General features: G+C 37.7%; 1 protein-coding gene across 2 annotated transcripts in view; it reads left to right on the forward strand.

Moving 5' to 3' along the window:
* The window catches only part of LOC112987098 (synaptic vesicle glycoprotein 2C), a 119193-nt gene extending 103243 nt beyond the window's left edge, over window positions 1–15950 (forward strand). For both annotated transcript variants that reach the window (XM_026106793.2, XM_064499840.1), the window contains one exon: window positions 5760–15950. In XM_026106793.2, the coding sequence (XP_025962578.2) occupies window positions 5760–5943 (184 nt within the window). In that variant the 3' untranslated portion in view covers window positions 5944–15950. The remainder of the gene's footprint in view (window positions 1–5759) is intronic.
* The last annotated feature ends 317 nt before the right edge of the window (window positions 15951–16267 follow it).

Here is a 16267-nt window from a genome sequence, read left to right on the forward strand (position 1 = left end):
ATTATTTTTTCAGGAATTATAAAATAAAAAAGGCTTAGAGGCTTAGGATTTTTAACTGTTTTGTTCTCCTTGTGAGACCATTTGTCAAAGTAACTTAATTCTTCTCTTCCATCAAGGCAAAGATATGAGAAACCAGGCCTTTCTTATTCTTTGACTAATTTTTTCTATTTTGTCTCCAGTTCTATACTTACGTACAGGAGGGTGGAATCATTGCTTTTGAGGGATTCACAACCAAACTTAATGGATTAGTAGTCCAAGGCAGAAAGGCAAATTCCTTGGGTCTACTTGCACAGTGAAGGCTGTAACTAGCCAGTCTACCATCTGAAAATGTCCAGACTTCAGAAAATTGGCCATAGCACGTTCAGAAAATTCATGGTTTTCATAGCCTTTCAGTGTTATCAACACCCATGAAAATGGTATTCAGAGTCTTTTGTAAAGTGTTGGATAGGTCCAGCACTAGCTCTGGCAAGAAGGTCATCAAATGTCTGTGCTACACATTCAGGAGCAATCGAAAGGCTCTTGTAGGATGGTGAAGTTGTTAAGTGTTCTGACTGTGAGCAATGGAAAAGTGGAGCCAAAGTATTTTGTTTAGGTGTATAAGCACCTGGTCTAAGAAGCAGCATATGTGGCAACTGGGAAACAAGCTCTTTTAATCTAAAGACTTGGATAATCCCTCTATTTTTAACTGTTTTGGATTCTTGCCATTTGTTATGTGGGGCTTGGGTGAAAAGAAGCCAGCTGTTTTCCTTGGTCACAGCTTTCCCAGCCCCTGAAGTAAAATACATTTGGGGAAATTCCTTTTATCTTAACATCCAGCTTTCTCACAGATCTGACACTCTTACAGGACTTTTGCATTGTTATTCTAGCATTACTGAAATCTGGAACTTTTTTTTAAAGCAAGTCCACATTGATGCACCAGCACTGTCTGACTGATATGCTTGAGGGATTTATTGACATCTTCTAACTGGCAAAGGATTCTTGCTACCCAGCTCCCTTGGCCGGTAATGAGGATTGCTTATGGACTCAAAAAGAGATTTTTATGCCAGTGATTTGCCCGGTAACTGATGAACATGACGGACACTGGTATATTTAGTAATGATTTTAGGCTTTTGGATTTCTTCACTTAGTTCATTCAGGATGCTGAGATGACACATCATGTATCTGATCATTTGCAGACTTTCTGTATACTCCAGCACTTTCCTGAAACACTATAGCAAAGGTCGTATTAGTGTTGCAAGAGAAGACGTGTGTATTTCAGCATATATGTTGCATGGCTTTTTTTACTCCTCTGAATTCAGTAGAATGAACTATGAAGGGATGAATTAATACAGATTTTAGCTGATTTGAGTCACAAGCACCTTTTTAAGAAAGATGGGGGTTTTTTTAAACCAACAAGTTCTGAATTTGCCATCCCTATCCCTCAACAGTTTGCTCAATGACTTCATTCTGAGCGTGCAACAAATTCACATTCAGACACCGTATTAGAATTGAAGGCTATAGAAGGAGAATGTTGAACAGTGATACTAAATTTCAGGCACAGGTAGCAACAGCTATATAATTAGACATTTTACTTAAGCCTGTAAAAAATGTTACTGTTTCTGTGACAGTGGATGTCACAATAAATGACCAGGCAAAATGATGTGCATGTTCTGTATTTTAGGCAAAAAAGACATCCCTGACAACTCTTAAAGATCAAAAGATTGAATTGCTGCTGGGTTGTTCATTTTGTATCATGAGAACAGCCAAGCCAATAAAAATAATCTTACTTTATCTTACTCTTTTCATGACAATTCGTTAATATTAATGAGGTAGGCCTAATAGCAACATCTTACAATTGGAAAAACTGAATAAGTTAGATTTACAAAGCAGAACTGGATTTTCAGTGCCAACAAACTACTTTAATTTTACTCAGTTATAAGAAATGCTGTATTATAATATTACAGGTGTATCTTCTATTGCAAATGGTATTTGTATTACAAATATTATCCACTACTATAGAAATACAAATACAAAATATTTAATAGAAAAGCACAAAATATTTAATACAAATACCAAATACAAAATTATAATGCAAATGTATACACAATTATACAAAATTTGCATTTATTATTTATGCAAATAGTTTATTCAATTTATGCAATTTATACAATTTTATGCAAATTATACAAATACAAATTTAATACAGTTATACAAAATACAAGTACAAAATTAATATAAATACAAAATATTTAATGTAATACAAAATATTATAAAAATACAATATTTTGTATTACAAAATTACCTTAATCCTTAATATGGCAATATTGGATATAGAACTGATAATAGTTCTAGGTTATAGTGGCAGCTCTGAATGTGCTATCTGTAGAGCCCAACACATGAAAATAAATGATCCAAATTGTTCAGAAAATTGTATTCAGACCCCTGTTATAACTAGGTGATGCAAGCAAATAGTTTCTGTGAAATAACTTACCTTTATAAGGTAATATAAAACAGCATTGAGTGTAAGTAAAGCACTGCCTTTCAAAGATTTCATGACCATATCTCTACCAAATTTGTATTAGCTAGATCTATATATTCTTTTGTGACTTCTAGTAACTCTGAATATATTGAGGCTGCTGATGGCTAAGCGTCCATTTTCTCTATGTGAATACTATTATTTTCCTGTAACTATTATTTAGGACAAGTTTGGTCTCACATCAGTACTGAGAGCCAAAGAAATTGTATTTACATCTGCAGACACAGAGGCAGACACACAATCACCACTATAACTTTAGAAATCTCTTCTATGCATAAAGAAGGGCAAAATAGGAGCAGTTCTGACTCTTTTCATCTCCTTCTTCCCCAGACTTGTTCAAAATAGCTGCAGCCTGTTATTACCCCATCAGATAAATTCTGTTTTCTAGGCTGGCTGAGCTGTCTTTAACCTTTTCCTATCTGTGGTAAAGTATACCTCACCACAGTCTTTCCTCTTCCTGATCCTCCTTCCTATCTCCACTGTCATTCACCCTAGGAGATACATCAGTCTGGAGCTCCTTCACTGTCAGTAGCTTCTCCCCATTCTGGTCAGCTTCCTTCAGACACTCTTCTAGTGCTTGGCTTTATCTGCCCTTACAGCACAGATGTTTCTGTCTTAGAGACTTGATGTTATTCTCTCCGGGGCCTTGAAAGATTGCTCTAGTAGGGTGCTTCTTCACCACTTCTTTCAGCCCATCTCTCACTCCTCCTTTGGACTGATTTCTCTAAAAGTCTTCCTAAAACTTGCTTATTCTTCCTCTGAGGAAGGAATTGCTGCGAGCATTTCTCTGTCAGAAAGCTTCACAAGCAACACTTCCAAAATTTGCTCGTCAGCTGCTCTCAGCGGTAGGCTCTCAGGCAGCCCTCGCTGGTCTGCATTGTTCCTTCTGTCAGGCAGCAGAGCATGTCACGCTGAAGATGGTCACCTCCAGGATGTGCAAGTTTAGGTTTTTTGGCAGTAAGTATTGGATAAGGTCTGTAGGTTTAACCAAACTAGTAAGGGCTTTAACCATTCAGGAGGCATATCTGAGTATCTTCTGCTTGCTTTTTCAACCAGTTTCAACTAGGTTTTCTGGATAGTTTCTGCTCTGTGGTCCACATAGACTCTCTCTCTTTCCGTAGATATCACTGATATTTCTAATGGTGCAATATATTAAGGGGTAGCATGTTTTGCACGAAGAGGAATTGTGATTACTTCAGGCAAAGCAAACATTACTTTGCTAAATCCCAGCTATTTTAAAGAGACTAAGAGGTCAGAAAAGACATATAATACTCAGAGATAACACTGGAACAGTAAGTATTGAGTTTTAGGATTTTAGTTCCTTAAGAAAGGGTTTAGAAGAAGAGGATTGACTTTGGTCTGCAACCATGGACAAATTAATACTTAATGTTAGCTGAAAAACACCTTTTTGAAGCTGTATTAATCAGTCTGTTTCATGTTTTCAGTCTGTTTCATGTTTTCAGTCTGTTCTGCAAACATTCTGTTAACTGATTCAGAAATTTGCTGGTCAAAGTACAGTTACTTCAAATTAGCACATTTCTGAATCTTGGTCAGATTCTGAAGTTGACTCTGTTGGTTAACTAAAAAAGTCCATTGAGTTCAGCTTCTTGGAGCAAACTAGAGTCATGCAAAAGTATGCCAGCAGAGTCCAGAGCTACCTTCATCATTCTTTTGGAGCAGTGTCCTCAAATACATCAGGCCTGATTCAAATTCTGAAGGACAGTTTGAAAGCACAGCATGTCAGGACGTGGACAGTGCTGAAAAACCCTTTATCCTGGTGAACTGTGCCAGATAGAAACTTTTACCTCTCCCCTAGCATGACACCTGGAGGTAGGACACTGAAGGGCCTGACTGATCAAAACTATTGAGATCCAGTGACCAGACTGGCAGAAGAGAGGAGTGGATAAACTAATGACACTTCGGGCTGTGGCCATGTCCATCTGTTGCTTGAGGGAGAGGACCTCTTCTCCTTTGATGTCATGGTTTGCCTTCACAGAATCAGAAAACAGTGCTGGAAGGAACCATGACAATTTATATCCCTGCTCCCAGTAAGGACCATGTCTGCTTACTTTGAGATCTGTCTGGGCTGCTTTTAAGGATCTCTCAGACTTACTTCCTGGAAATTTAGACTTATCTGAGCGAAGGACTTCTCTTCCTCATAGTAAACCTCAGTTTGATAACTAAGACTCTTTTTAGTCACTCAGTCCATTAAGATTTCTGTTAATCCTTGGTGTTTAGGCTGGAGGCTTTTCTCTCTGATGGCAATCCTACATAATATTAACAAGAAAGAAACATTTTGTTCCGAAGAAAGTTATCATCCTCCTGATTCTTATTATTTTATCCCAGTGAGCACAGTTTGAACTCCGGATAGTCTTTCTCTTTTTTGCTTCTTAGAGATTTGAGGAATGTTAGAGATTCCACTATCGTAGAGATATTTTTGTTGGTACATTTTGTGCAAGGTTATTCCTGAAGCTATGAATCATGTAGTCATGTCAAAACACAGTTTATTAAAATGATAGCAGTTTGCATAGTATATCTACATGTTATCGTTTCCAAAACTATGCAGATCAGTGACTCTTGGTTTAGTTACCAAGTACTACTAAAATCACACCTGTACAAAGCAAAAGCCCCTCTGAATTGCCTAAGTCATCCTTTCTGTTGGCAGTCTGTTTTCTTTCCCTTTCTTCTAGAGTTTCTCAGTTGTTTCTCGGTGTCAGTGCAAGTTGTTGGGTTTTTTTTATGTGCTCATTCTTTTTACTCCTAAGAGATAGTCATTCATTATTATTGGAGGTCTCATTAGCCTTTTGAGAGAGTGTTATTTCACCATATATATCGTCTGTGGGAAATGCATTTCTTTTCAGTACCCCAGGATGATCATCCTCTTACTCTGATGGCTTCCCAAATCACTGTGTAGCACTTGAAAGCTTCCCCATCTCCTGGCTCTCAAGCCAGCATTTCAAATGTTATTGAATTTCCCTTTGCAAGTCCTTTTTCTTGTGTAGAGGTGCAAAGTTACTTTTTCAGTCATTCATTTTACATTTTGGTCCCTAATGGAGCAGAATGGGTTTGCCTCAGTAAAGTGCTATAACAGTTGAGCTTTGGTTTTGCTTTATAAAGACAACGGGCAGAATCTTTGTTGGCATAAATTCTGTTTAAGATATTGGGGGTTTATTCCCACAGAGGATTTGTCTCAAAGGTTTTATTATTTCATACATTTTTAACTTTATTCTGTTTTCTCTTCTAGGGCAACAGGCTTTGGCTTTTTGAATGCACTATGCAAAGCAGCAGCTGTACTTGGAAACTTAATATTTGGTTCCCTTGTTGGTATAACCAAAGCAATCCCTATTCTCCTTGCTTCTACGGTTCTAGTATGTGGAGGTCTGGTAGGACTTCGGCTTCCTGACACAAGAACCCAGGTGTTGATGTAACTGGAAAAAGCCATTTTATTATTTATTTCCTTCTTTGTACAAATGTCAACTCTCCTGACTGGCGGTGCAAAGGCTTCAGATTCTCAACACTTAGCAGGGTGCTCAGATGGCAAAAATCAAACACAAAACAAGATACTATGGAGTGGCAGAGATTTAGAAACCTCCATCTGAAAGTTTTAAATTTCTTATTTTTGTTTGCATACTTCGCTATTTAAAACAACTTAACTTCAAACTGCAAAGCTACCTCTTAAAACATTTTCAGAGTTATGTCCAGGAAGGTAAAAACCATACCATAATTAGATATTTAAAATATTTAAAAATCAGTCATTATTTAAATATACATACTAAATTTGGCCATGGCATTGTGAGCTTTTGTAAAAATACAGACCTGCAAGTCAATTACTTACCAGTACTGGTGCAGAAAAAGCTAATCTTACATGTATCAATGTATGCAGCATTATCAGGAAACTGTATTGCCTGCATCAGTATTGAGTGGCTATATTTAAATGGTGGAAACTTCCTGCATTCTCAGAAAGAGGCATAGGCAGGCTTTAGCAGCGGCGGTGCCTCTTTCTTGGGAAACCATTTTATGTAGATTTGATCTGGAGTAAAGATTATTAACTGTACCCCATATTTGCTGAGGAGGGGGTAACAACTACTACAAGGAAGAACAGAGCTCATAAAGGTGCACAAAAAAGAGAATAATAAAATAAACACTTTCACTTTTTGCCACTGGTCCTCTAGAAATTGTTTGTTTTCTACGTGCTTGTGGGCATCTGCAATATTTTTGTCATTTTTAAAACAGTGAATTTGTCTTTCTCCATAAGTGAATCTATGAAAACCAATATCTATGTAATTGTAAGTATGAATAAAGGGAGAATCAGGCCAGTGAATTATATGAAAAGTAAGATACTTTCAGAAAAGTGCTTTTACTATTTAACCTTTTAATTTGTATTTCTTTGTCATAGAATGGTTATAAAAATAAGTGCTAATAGAGTGCCACCTACTTAATGTAGTTAGGTGAAAACTTCAATATATAGTATAATTTAATTAAACACTCTCAAAACAAATGTATTGGGTTTTTTTGAAAACAGTGGCAAAACAAAGAAAAGCAATAATACAAACACCTTAATAATTTTCTCACTTTATACACTCTGTCACATAATCATTTACTCAGCTGATTTGTAATAGTTCTGGAGATACCTCGCCATTTAACACTTTCATACATCTCTCAAGAAGGCTATTAAGAAAGAGGCCATGCTAGGGCTGTGGGGAGTGGTAATGCATACATTCCTTCCAAGCCATACAACATGGACTGTGTTCTGGATTATAACAAATCGTTCCCTACTAGTCCTGCTTCCTTATGAAAGACTACTGGATCACTTTAAAATGTTAGCATTAAAAATTAAATAAAGATACTTCTATAAAATTAGCAGAAAGAAGGGGCAGATCCTCTGATGACAGAAACTGTCACTGCTTTCAGTGGAGCTAAAAAAATTTGTATCAGCTGATGAACCATCTGCAGTTTCAAGTTTCAACAAACAAATCTGATATACATAAAGGAAAATTTATCAGTATTTTTTCAAATTATGTCTGACAGCTTTTGTCAGGTGGCTGAATCATTGCCAAAGAAATTAGCCTTTCAGATAAGGTCATCATATAGTAACATATATTTTGCATGAATTTTTTTCTGTCTCATATATGATGATTACTTACTATTAGGCAGTAATATCTAGTACTGCCTTCTGTGTGAGTCATCATCACAGTCTTACTAGAAGAGTCAGAAAAAGACAGTCCACAAAAGAAGACCATTCATTATATTTGAAGTTCACTATTTTTATTTACTGAATCTAGAAGTTAAATTTCAGTTATGAACAAATGCCTGTGCTAAATAGTAGCATCAAAATATTAGCCAAGAATGTGTTTTTCTGCTATTAACAAATGAGAAAAGTAGTTAAATTAAAAAGCACGAGTACTCAAAATTTGTGGGCATTTTTTCATGTTGATAATTTAAATATTGTATAGTAAGAAACAAAGTTTAGAAAGTATGCTTATTTTACAATATATAGTCCAAATTTTTGAGATAAGATATTTTAAATATAAATCTGATTTATGCATGTCTTTTAAATTTCCCAACTGTGTTTAAAAGAAAAAGAGAGGAAGAATTATTTTTCACCAAGTTCCAAGTTAAGAACAAAATGCCATACTTAGTTTTGCATGTATGGCTTTTGTCTGCTTGTCACAGTCCTAGTATTATTTCAAGGCTGTTTTACCCAATGAGCATTATATTTGACTTTGGCCCTGCTTCTCTGTGCCGTTCATTAGTAGTATGTGTCCACCTCTTTGTACTTACTGCACATCTTATTTTGAAATCTGAAGCCTCTGCACGTGTTTGGAGTCAACATCAACGCAATGGAAAATTACATTGTCATGCTATGCACTGTCCACTTGAAGTAGTATATTCTGTCCATCTCTGTATGTAATACTGAGGAACAGCCAGATCCAATACATCATGCCATCTGACCAGTGTGGAGGTGATGGGGCACAGGAAAAAAAGGTTCAACTTTTGAGGGCTCCACTTCAAGACTAATATGCTAAAATCTTCTTACATGTAAAATTATGCTGATTTCAATATTGGTTCTTATACTAAATCCTGGCCACATCATAAGTATGTGATTAAGTCTGGATATAGTGAAGCTAGCAGCATGAGAGCCTGTGCTTGGAATATAGCAGCAGCGGGGAGCAGTAAAGACAAACAAAATGCTGAACATCATGGACCTTGCATGGTCCAGGATTAGAGCAAATGCTCTAAGACAGGAGAAGGAAAAAAGGAAGAAAGGAGAATAGCAGGTAGGAGAGGAGAGGAAAGGTAAACAGAAGAGAAGAACAAAGATTAAAAAATCCCTGTACATTGCCAACACATTAAGCAAAACCTAAGGCTAGAATTTCCCCTAACTGGTGAGCCAGTTGGCTAAACAGATTTGAGCTAGTGCGCAAGCCAGTATGAAAGCTGTTTGGACAATCAAGTAGTTCAGGCTTGAGTGCAGTAAAGATGTATCCCGTAAAGAGAAAAGGAGTGAATGCAATTTCAGGCTATGAATAGTTGGTTACAGTCCACAGGCTGGAACACAAGTATTTAATCTGTGGAGATCTGGGCCCAAATGTTACTTAGGTTATAGGCAAAAGTGATTTGGCTGGTCTCTAGTGAATATGTGTCTTTCTCCTGCTTCTTCTTCTTCTTCTTCTTCTTCTTCTTCTTCTTCTTCTTCTTCTTCTTCTTCTTCTTCTTCTTCTTCTTCTTCTTCTTCTTCTTCTTCTTCTTCCAGCTTCCAAAGCAACTCAGGTAATAAATACTGGACAACAGGAATTTCACTTCCTTTCTATCTCTATTCATTATATCTAACACAAAGGGTCACTTAGTGGCCTGTTTAGATCCCTGATATACTTATGATATACAGGTCGTTTGCACATACATTCAAAGGAGGATGCCGTGTACTGCTGTGTATGGCAACGCAACTACATTATATACACACAGAGAACTAAACTTGATTGTGTTTGTGTATCAGAGCTGTCAAGCACATAGAGTCGGAGCTTCCTGTTTGTCTGTCGTGGTCACTGAACTGAGTGACCACTGGTTGGAAACTTCTTTCAGTCTAAATTGAAGGAAGATACAAGGTCTCTAGTGCCCTTGAGCTGTAAAGCTCAGAGGCTCACCACAGTGGCAACAGTGATACAAAGTACAGTGGCCCCTGAAGAGAGAGAAGTCTAACAGCATTTACTGTAGTATTAATCAAGCTAGTGTAATGTTTTAAATTTAAAAACTGTCAACAGAAGAGACCGCGTTTCAACTTTTGCCAAAGAAATTTTATTTTCATTAGTTTTACTCATGACAGATTGTTGGGTAGTAGAGCTTGACTTAACAGACTCTTATTTCTTCAAAGCATCTCATTCATTGTGTTGGTACATTTTAACCAGGTTGGCTATGTTCTTGTTAGTACCCTGTCACTTGGAAGCATGCTCTACAACATTTGGTATGTGTGGCATTGATCGCTGAGCAGGGACTGCTGGCAAGGGAATCAGGACTACGTGTTCATGGTTTCAGGAGTGCTGAAGTGGATTGCTTAGGAATGACATGTTGGGAAGCCTTCTTCCTCTATGCTTGACTTCAGTCAGTGCCCTTCCAGAGCTGTATATTGCAACATGTAGCCACAGAAGAAAAAGTGTTAGCCCTCCTTCCTGATGGCTCCAGTAGCCTATTATTTGCTTATTGTCTTAGCAAAATGGGACAGCATAAGACTGCTAACTCAAGCTCCACTCTCTTTTTCTTCACGCTTACCTTTCCGTTTATTTCATCCCAAATTGCTTTTCTGACCAGAGGTCTGCTGTTAAAGACAGTTACAGCTCATTCTTCATGCTCTCAGTTGCTTTTGACTTCATAGTAACATTGAGTAGCAAGGTTTGCCACTTAGCTTTTGCAGTTGGGTCATCCTTTTTTAAACCAAGATGTAAAACAAACTCAGAAGTCCCTCAGACAATCTCACTTTTGTGAAGCAGCCAGAATCCACGTTTCCTTTCATAGCCAGAAGGCTGAACTAATACAAGGAGGAGCCTCTTGTCAAAATGACCCTTGTTTAGCTCCATCAGCTGCTGCTGTGTGGTGACTGGAAATACAGAGGAATCTTCTTGTCTGTGCATCTAGCACAGCTCCATTTGGAGGAAACGTTATTCTCTTTTCTTGTTTTCTTTTTCTGCCACTCTGGAACCTCAGCTTCATGTAACTGCCTGAGCCTGCTCTTGAGGCACATCCGCTGGTTCTGGTTTTTAGCAGTGTAACAGGGCTATCGTCCTCAGCCCCTCATACTGATAGCCTCTGTGAGGTGGGCTTCAGTTCTCTTCCTCATAGTGAGTTTTAAAATTATCTCCCCTTGACCCAAACAAGGTAATATCATGCTAATACAACCTGCATGCCATGCTTTCTGTTTAATATTAACCTGAAAATGCGATTGAAATTTCAATTGCAAGGTTAAAAAATAATGCTTGCACTCCGGGGGTCAAAGATGCAAGAAGTGAAACAGAATTGCTCCACTTCCTCCAGAGCCTTGAAAGAAAACACATGTTCAGTAATCATATTCCAGAAGAAAACAAGTCTGAGAGACTGCTTTTCCTCTGCATTTCCTGCCTTCGGATTCAATAAACTCCCTGTGAGCACTTGCCTCAATTAGTGTGTCCCAATACAGTTAGTTCAGGGAACCCAGCATGAAGACAGAGACTTTTGCCTGCAGAGTGGAGGCAAGACAGGGCTCGTGCAGTGATGTGGAGTTAGCAGAGACACATGAACCAGCGAGTCTGGAACTCACATCAGAACCTGAATTAAATAGGAAGCACCAATTTAAAATGCTACTTGCAGATCTCCTGTACCTTCACCTGCTCTAATCCAGCCTGCAGCCAGTCCATATACTGAAATCAGCCTCTTGATTTCTGTGTCACAGCTCAGTTGTTTTCTTCTAATATTGATAATTTCAATGAAGTGGTGCAAAATATTTTTGGATCACTGTTATTTGCATTCTTTATTTTTGTTGCAGTAGTGAATAACCTACTTCTTTATGCAAAAGCAGGATACTTCAGTATTTAATCCTACTCTAATCCTCCTCTTAATTCTAAAATTATACAGAACTTCTTCCACATTCAGGACCTTTCTTTGATGCACTGACTTAGCATGTCAGGAACAGGAAAAGGCGGAATGGAGCAGACTGACTTTTCTTGTTTGACCATGGGTCTAATTATCTCCAAAGATGCTGGCCTGTAATATGTAGCATGCTTTACAGGCCATGGAGGACATCCTCTCTGACTAAAAATGAATAAAATGATAGCAGTAATTATTGGCAGTCTCTTCCCAGGACACACACTCAAATTAGAAAAAAAGTAGGAAAAAATACAGGTGTAATTGCTCTCTGGGACTGGAGTATTAATAGTCTCCTTTGCCTGAGAAAGGTCGAGAACACATCACTTGCTCCTACCCACTGCACAGTCCAGCTACCACAGAGAGCAAAGAAGTTACTTAACCTCAAAGGTCTTTGGATGAGGATGACTTGACACAAAGTAATATTGTCCCTGCCCCACCAAGATATTCATGGATATACATTTTAATGCCACGTAACTGAGAGGGTCTGGAAATACCAGAGGTCTTGCCCAATACACTGGCCTCGAGCACTTTCACCCGAGCTGCAGCCGGGCACCTCAGGCTGCAAGCGAGAGCACCACATTGCTGGCAGGCTACTTTTCATCGCTCTCTCCACAGCTAGCCACCTAGGCTCGTTTGTCTCGGATACTAAGCATCTACTTTTTTGCTCCCCCTCTTACTTTGTAATTTTGGACTTGCCCGTCAGTTTTTTCCAATAGTCCTGACCAGGCAAGCTGAAGCTACTTGCTACTAATGAGCAGCATTCATAACTCATTGCAAGCATAATACTCTGAGTCCAATGTCTTATATGTTGTTCCAGTTTCACCTGTTGTCTACAGCTAAAGTTGTCACCTAGCTGTTCTGAGAACATGATGTGTTTCCTAATGTGTGATACATGCCTTCTTCTCTTAATGTCTGCCTTGTAAATACAGGCCTGTTCCCTGCTCGCAATGTGATAGAAGTTATTTGTGAACTTCATGTAGACCTGTCTTGTGCAATTAAAAGGTGGACTTTCAAAAGAATAGTGTGGGGAAAAAATTATAAAATGGAATCAAATTAAATACAAGCCATAAATAGTAAGCTTTCAAGGCCTGGGATTCAATTATTATTATTTTTGGCAGCCATTTTCTTTAAATCCTACCCTGCAGCTATATAATACTGTAGATTTTAAAGAAGAGATCATATACAGTTGCCAGTGAAGATCTGTGTATATATAGACACACATGTGGGTGTGGGTGAATATACATATTTTTTATATATATATATATATATATATATATACACACACACCCCTATGCCAGTATACATAGCACAGGTGGGTATAAGACTTATGAACCATATATCTTAAATAGATCTCATTGGTGATGTCTCTAATTGTTACTTTCTGCATTATGGTTTGAATACAAATATCATCCTGCTCATTTCCTTTTACAAAATTCTTTACTTATTCACGCAAAAAATTGGTGTGATGCCAAGATTCATCTTAGCTGGCCATTACCTTTGTATCCTTGGAAGAGAACTCCTGGAATGGTCTGAAAAATAAGCTTGACTTAGCTGTACCTGTCCCCCAGCCACACTGTGCCAAACCGCAAAACAGCTCACCATGTAGAGGCACTAGTCAGGTGCCAGTGACTAGGAGAAAAGCTTTGACACAGCACTCTCAGCCACTCGAAACCCTCTTAAGTTTTTTTCTCTTATTCAGAAAAAAAAGTCCTTAAAGATGTTCCACGTGGATCTCAATATGTTAACTTATGTGTAATGTATGAGAAAAAGTCTGTGTCTTCTTTCTGTATTGTATGTTTTTCGTTGTTCCTACATACGTAGCTGCTGTCGTTCTAGTAATGTGGTTATACAATTGTTTACTGCCGATCTTATCAGCAATCTTTGACCAGCCTGAAACAGAGCCATTGCCAGGGTGTCTTTCAATTAATGATTAACATCCGCAAAGATCTACTACAGTAATTAGTGCTGTATAAAGTAATTCCAGCTATAATGCAAGTAAATCCAGGTTTAAAATAGCAGCACATGCACACACACACGCTCACACATAGCAGTGAGGATGGAGAGAGTTCTTTCAAAAGCTCTGGCATTTATTGCATTTCTCCTTCCCTATTTTCAGGACATTCACTCTTTTCAGTGTGCTTCCTCCGGTGGGGGGCATGCACACATGCTACCCAACTAAGGAATCAGTAGAAGAAAGGATGTATTCCTTTCAGAAGAATTAACAAAGTATATTTACTATGGGAAACCTAACTAATTTGTACTAAGACTGAAACAGCAATAAAAGAAACCCAAGCTGCTTACAATTGTTTTTTGTGTTCCATGAGTAGATAAACCCAATACCAGTCTAAACTAAACTTTTGGGAGGAGAGTATAAAAGGCAGCAATGTTCACACAATAGTATTTTGGGGAAGTACTGGGTCTTTTCAGAAGGAAAACACACACTCACTGAGTGATAGGGTAGCATGCAGTTTCTAATAGTGATCATGAATAGACAGCTTTAAGGAGAAAGTGACTGTTTGGATTTCAAGTAAAAAGTGATGATATTACCATCCATATGGAAATTTGTAAACATAGATTAAAATCAATAGTTTTAAAGGAGAGAGAGAATATTAAAATTTGGAGAGAAATCTTACGAAAAGCAAACAAAATCCCCTTATCCTTTTTGTATAAACCTTACAGCTCTTCCTATTTCTTCCTGCCACAGATCCCTCCTAGTATGGTGACTGATTCCATCAGCACTTTACTAGTGAAATCAAAGGTTTTGCTTGCATTTACAGCAAAAATGAGAGCAGGTATGAACCCAGTGCTGCAGGAAGGCTAACTTGTTTTTAAAGAGTAAAACACCATGCTGCTAGCAACTGGGTTTATTGTCTTCCCAGTGTTTTAGGCTTTGATCCTGTAAGCTGTTACATGAAAGTAGTGATGTGTATGGAAGCTGATTCCTGTTTAAATCCTGTTAAATCAGTGGATCTGCAGGATCGGGATCTTAGCTTTCTCATACTAAAAATGAATATTTTATGTACTTGATCGTGTATACTGTCAAGTTGGAATTTATGAGGTGAGAGCAATGTGTTCATTTAGTCCTTTTTTTTCTCTTTTGCATGAATAATTTTAGCCTGGCATTTCCCTGTGAAGGCAACATGTTTCCCAACCAGTAATCGAGCTTGTAATAGCATCTCATCTTGCAAGCTTAATGAATCAACTGATAACTTTTTTAGCCATTTTATAAAATATGTTGTATTACAATTAAAAAAATCCCCAGAAGTGCTGCATTGCCCTCAGCTGCATGACATTGCAACCACTAAATTGTATCCTGTACTTGGCCTCAAATGTATGTAACAATTAGGTGTATCTAAGCAGATTTTTTTAGGTTGGCAGTTTCCTTTGCTGCGTAATAAGTATGTGCAAAAAATCAGGCATCAAGCACTAGGTATTGAAAGTAGAGCTCTTTGCCTCACTGTAATTTATCAGCATTGTCAAGGTACTGATTTTTTTAAAAGCTAGTTAGCATCTTCTAACGCTAAGCAACAGAAGGAAAACAAGTTTTCTTTCCTAGTTTTTTGTGAGCTATTTTCTCCTCCCAGTTTCTCCCACTAAACTTCCACTGAAATTGCTAGCTGATCTGAGCCAACTGGGAGCGGAATTTGGCGAACTGTCTTTAGCATCCAAAGGCACAGGTGTGTTAGCGTGCGTATGTTGGCAAGGAAAATCCTAGACATTTTCTGTTTCTTAATGTGAGAAAACATGTACATATTGTGTATACAGTAATGAGATATTTTGAAGTCAAATCCCCATTTATACATACATTCACTTTCAGATATTCTAATCTGCAACAAGATCTTGGCAATGGTCCTGACCTTTCTGTTTTTTGATTTGTTTGCTTCTTCTACTGCTGTGTGATCTCCTGGTAATGCGGGTTACAGTCATCACTATTGTATATATGTGCTTGCATGTGTGTGCATTGATAAATTCTCCCTTTCGGATTTCTGAATTTTCCATTTCAAGTCCAGCCGGTACAATTGTGAACTCATCTTTCTAGTATGCTCCTCCATGTCAGATTGCCAGATACCAAGATGTTTGACCAAGTGTTTCAATTAAGTCCCCTGAGGAAAGCTGTCTGTATACTCGTGAAAGGGCATGCTCTGTGTAGGATGACTGTGTACAGTATAAATCTATAAAATGTGGAAGTGTTTATAAATTTATCTGCCAAATATTTATCATCCATGTAACAAATGCAAAGTTATTTAGTGTACATCAGATTAATAAAGGGGCATTTTTTGCTCCATTATATTCAAATAAAGAGTTGTTCTCTGCAATGAATACACATGAAGTGTGCTGATAGCTAGACCATCATTCTTCACTGCTCTCAAAATACTGAAAACAGTTGTTTTATCTTAACTAGTTCTTTTTTATGAAAGCTCTCTATATATTTCATTTTTTGTGCTGGTAATAGAAGATGAAGACTTTTTTAAAAAAATATGGTACAAGTAAATGAAATGTAAATGAACACCATAAAAAAAGACAGAGTAAAATTTGCTATGGTTGCAAGAGACAAAGTTCTCCTTTAGTTAACCATCTGGGATTCATATTTTTGTAGCACATAATTGGACGAATAGACATCTGGTCTTTCACTACATAACT

The sequence above is a fragment of the Dromaius novaehollandiae genome, chromosome W (genome assembly GCF_036370855.1).
Source record: "Dromaius novaehollandiae isolate bDroNov1 chromosome W, bDroNov1.hap1, whole genome shotgun sequence".
Lineage (NCBI taxonomy): Eukaryota > Metazoa > Chordata > Aves > Casuariiformes > Dromaiidae > Dromaius > Dromaius novaehollandiae.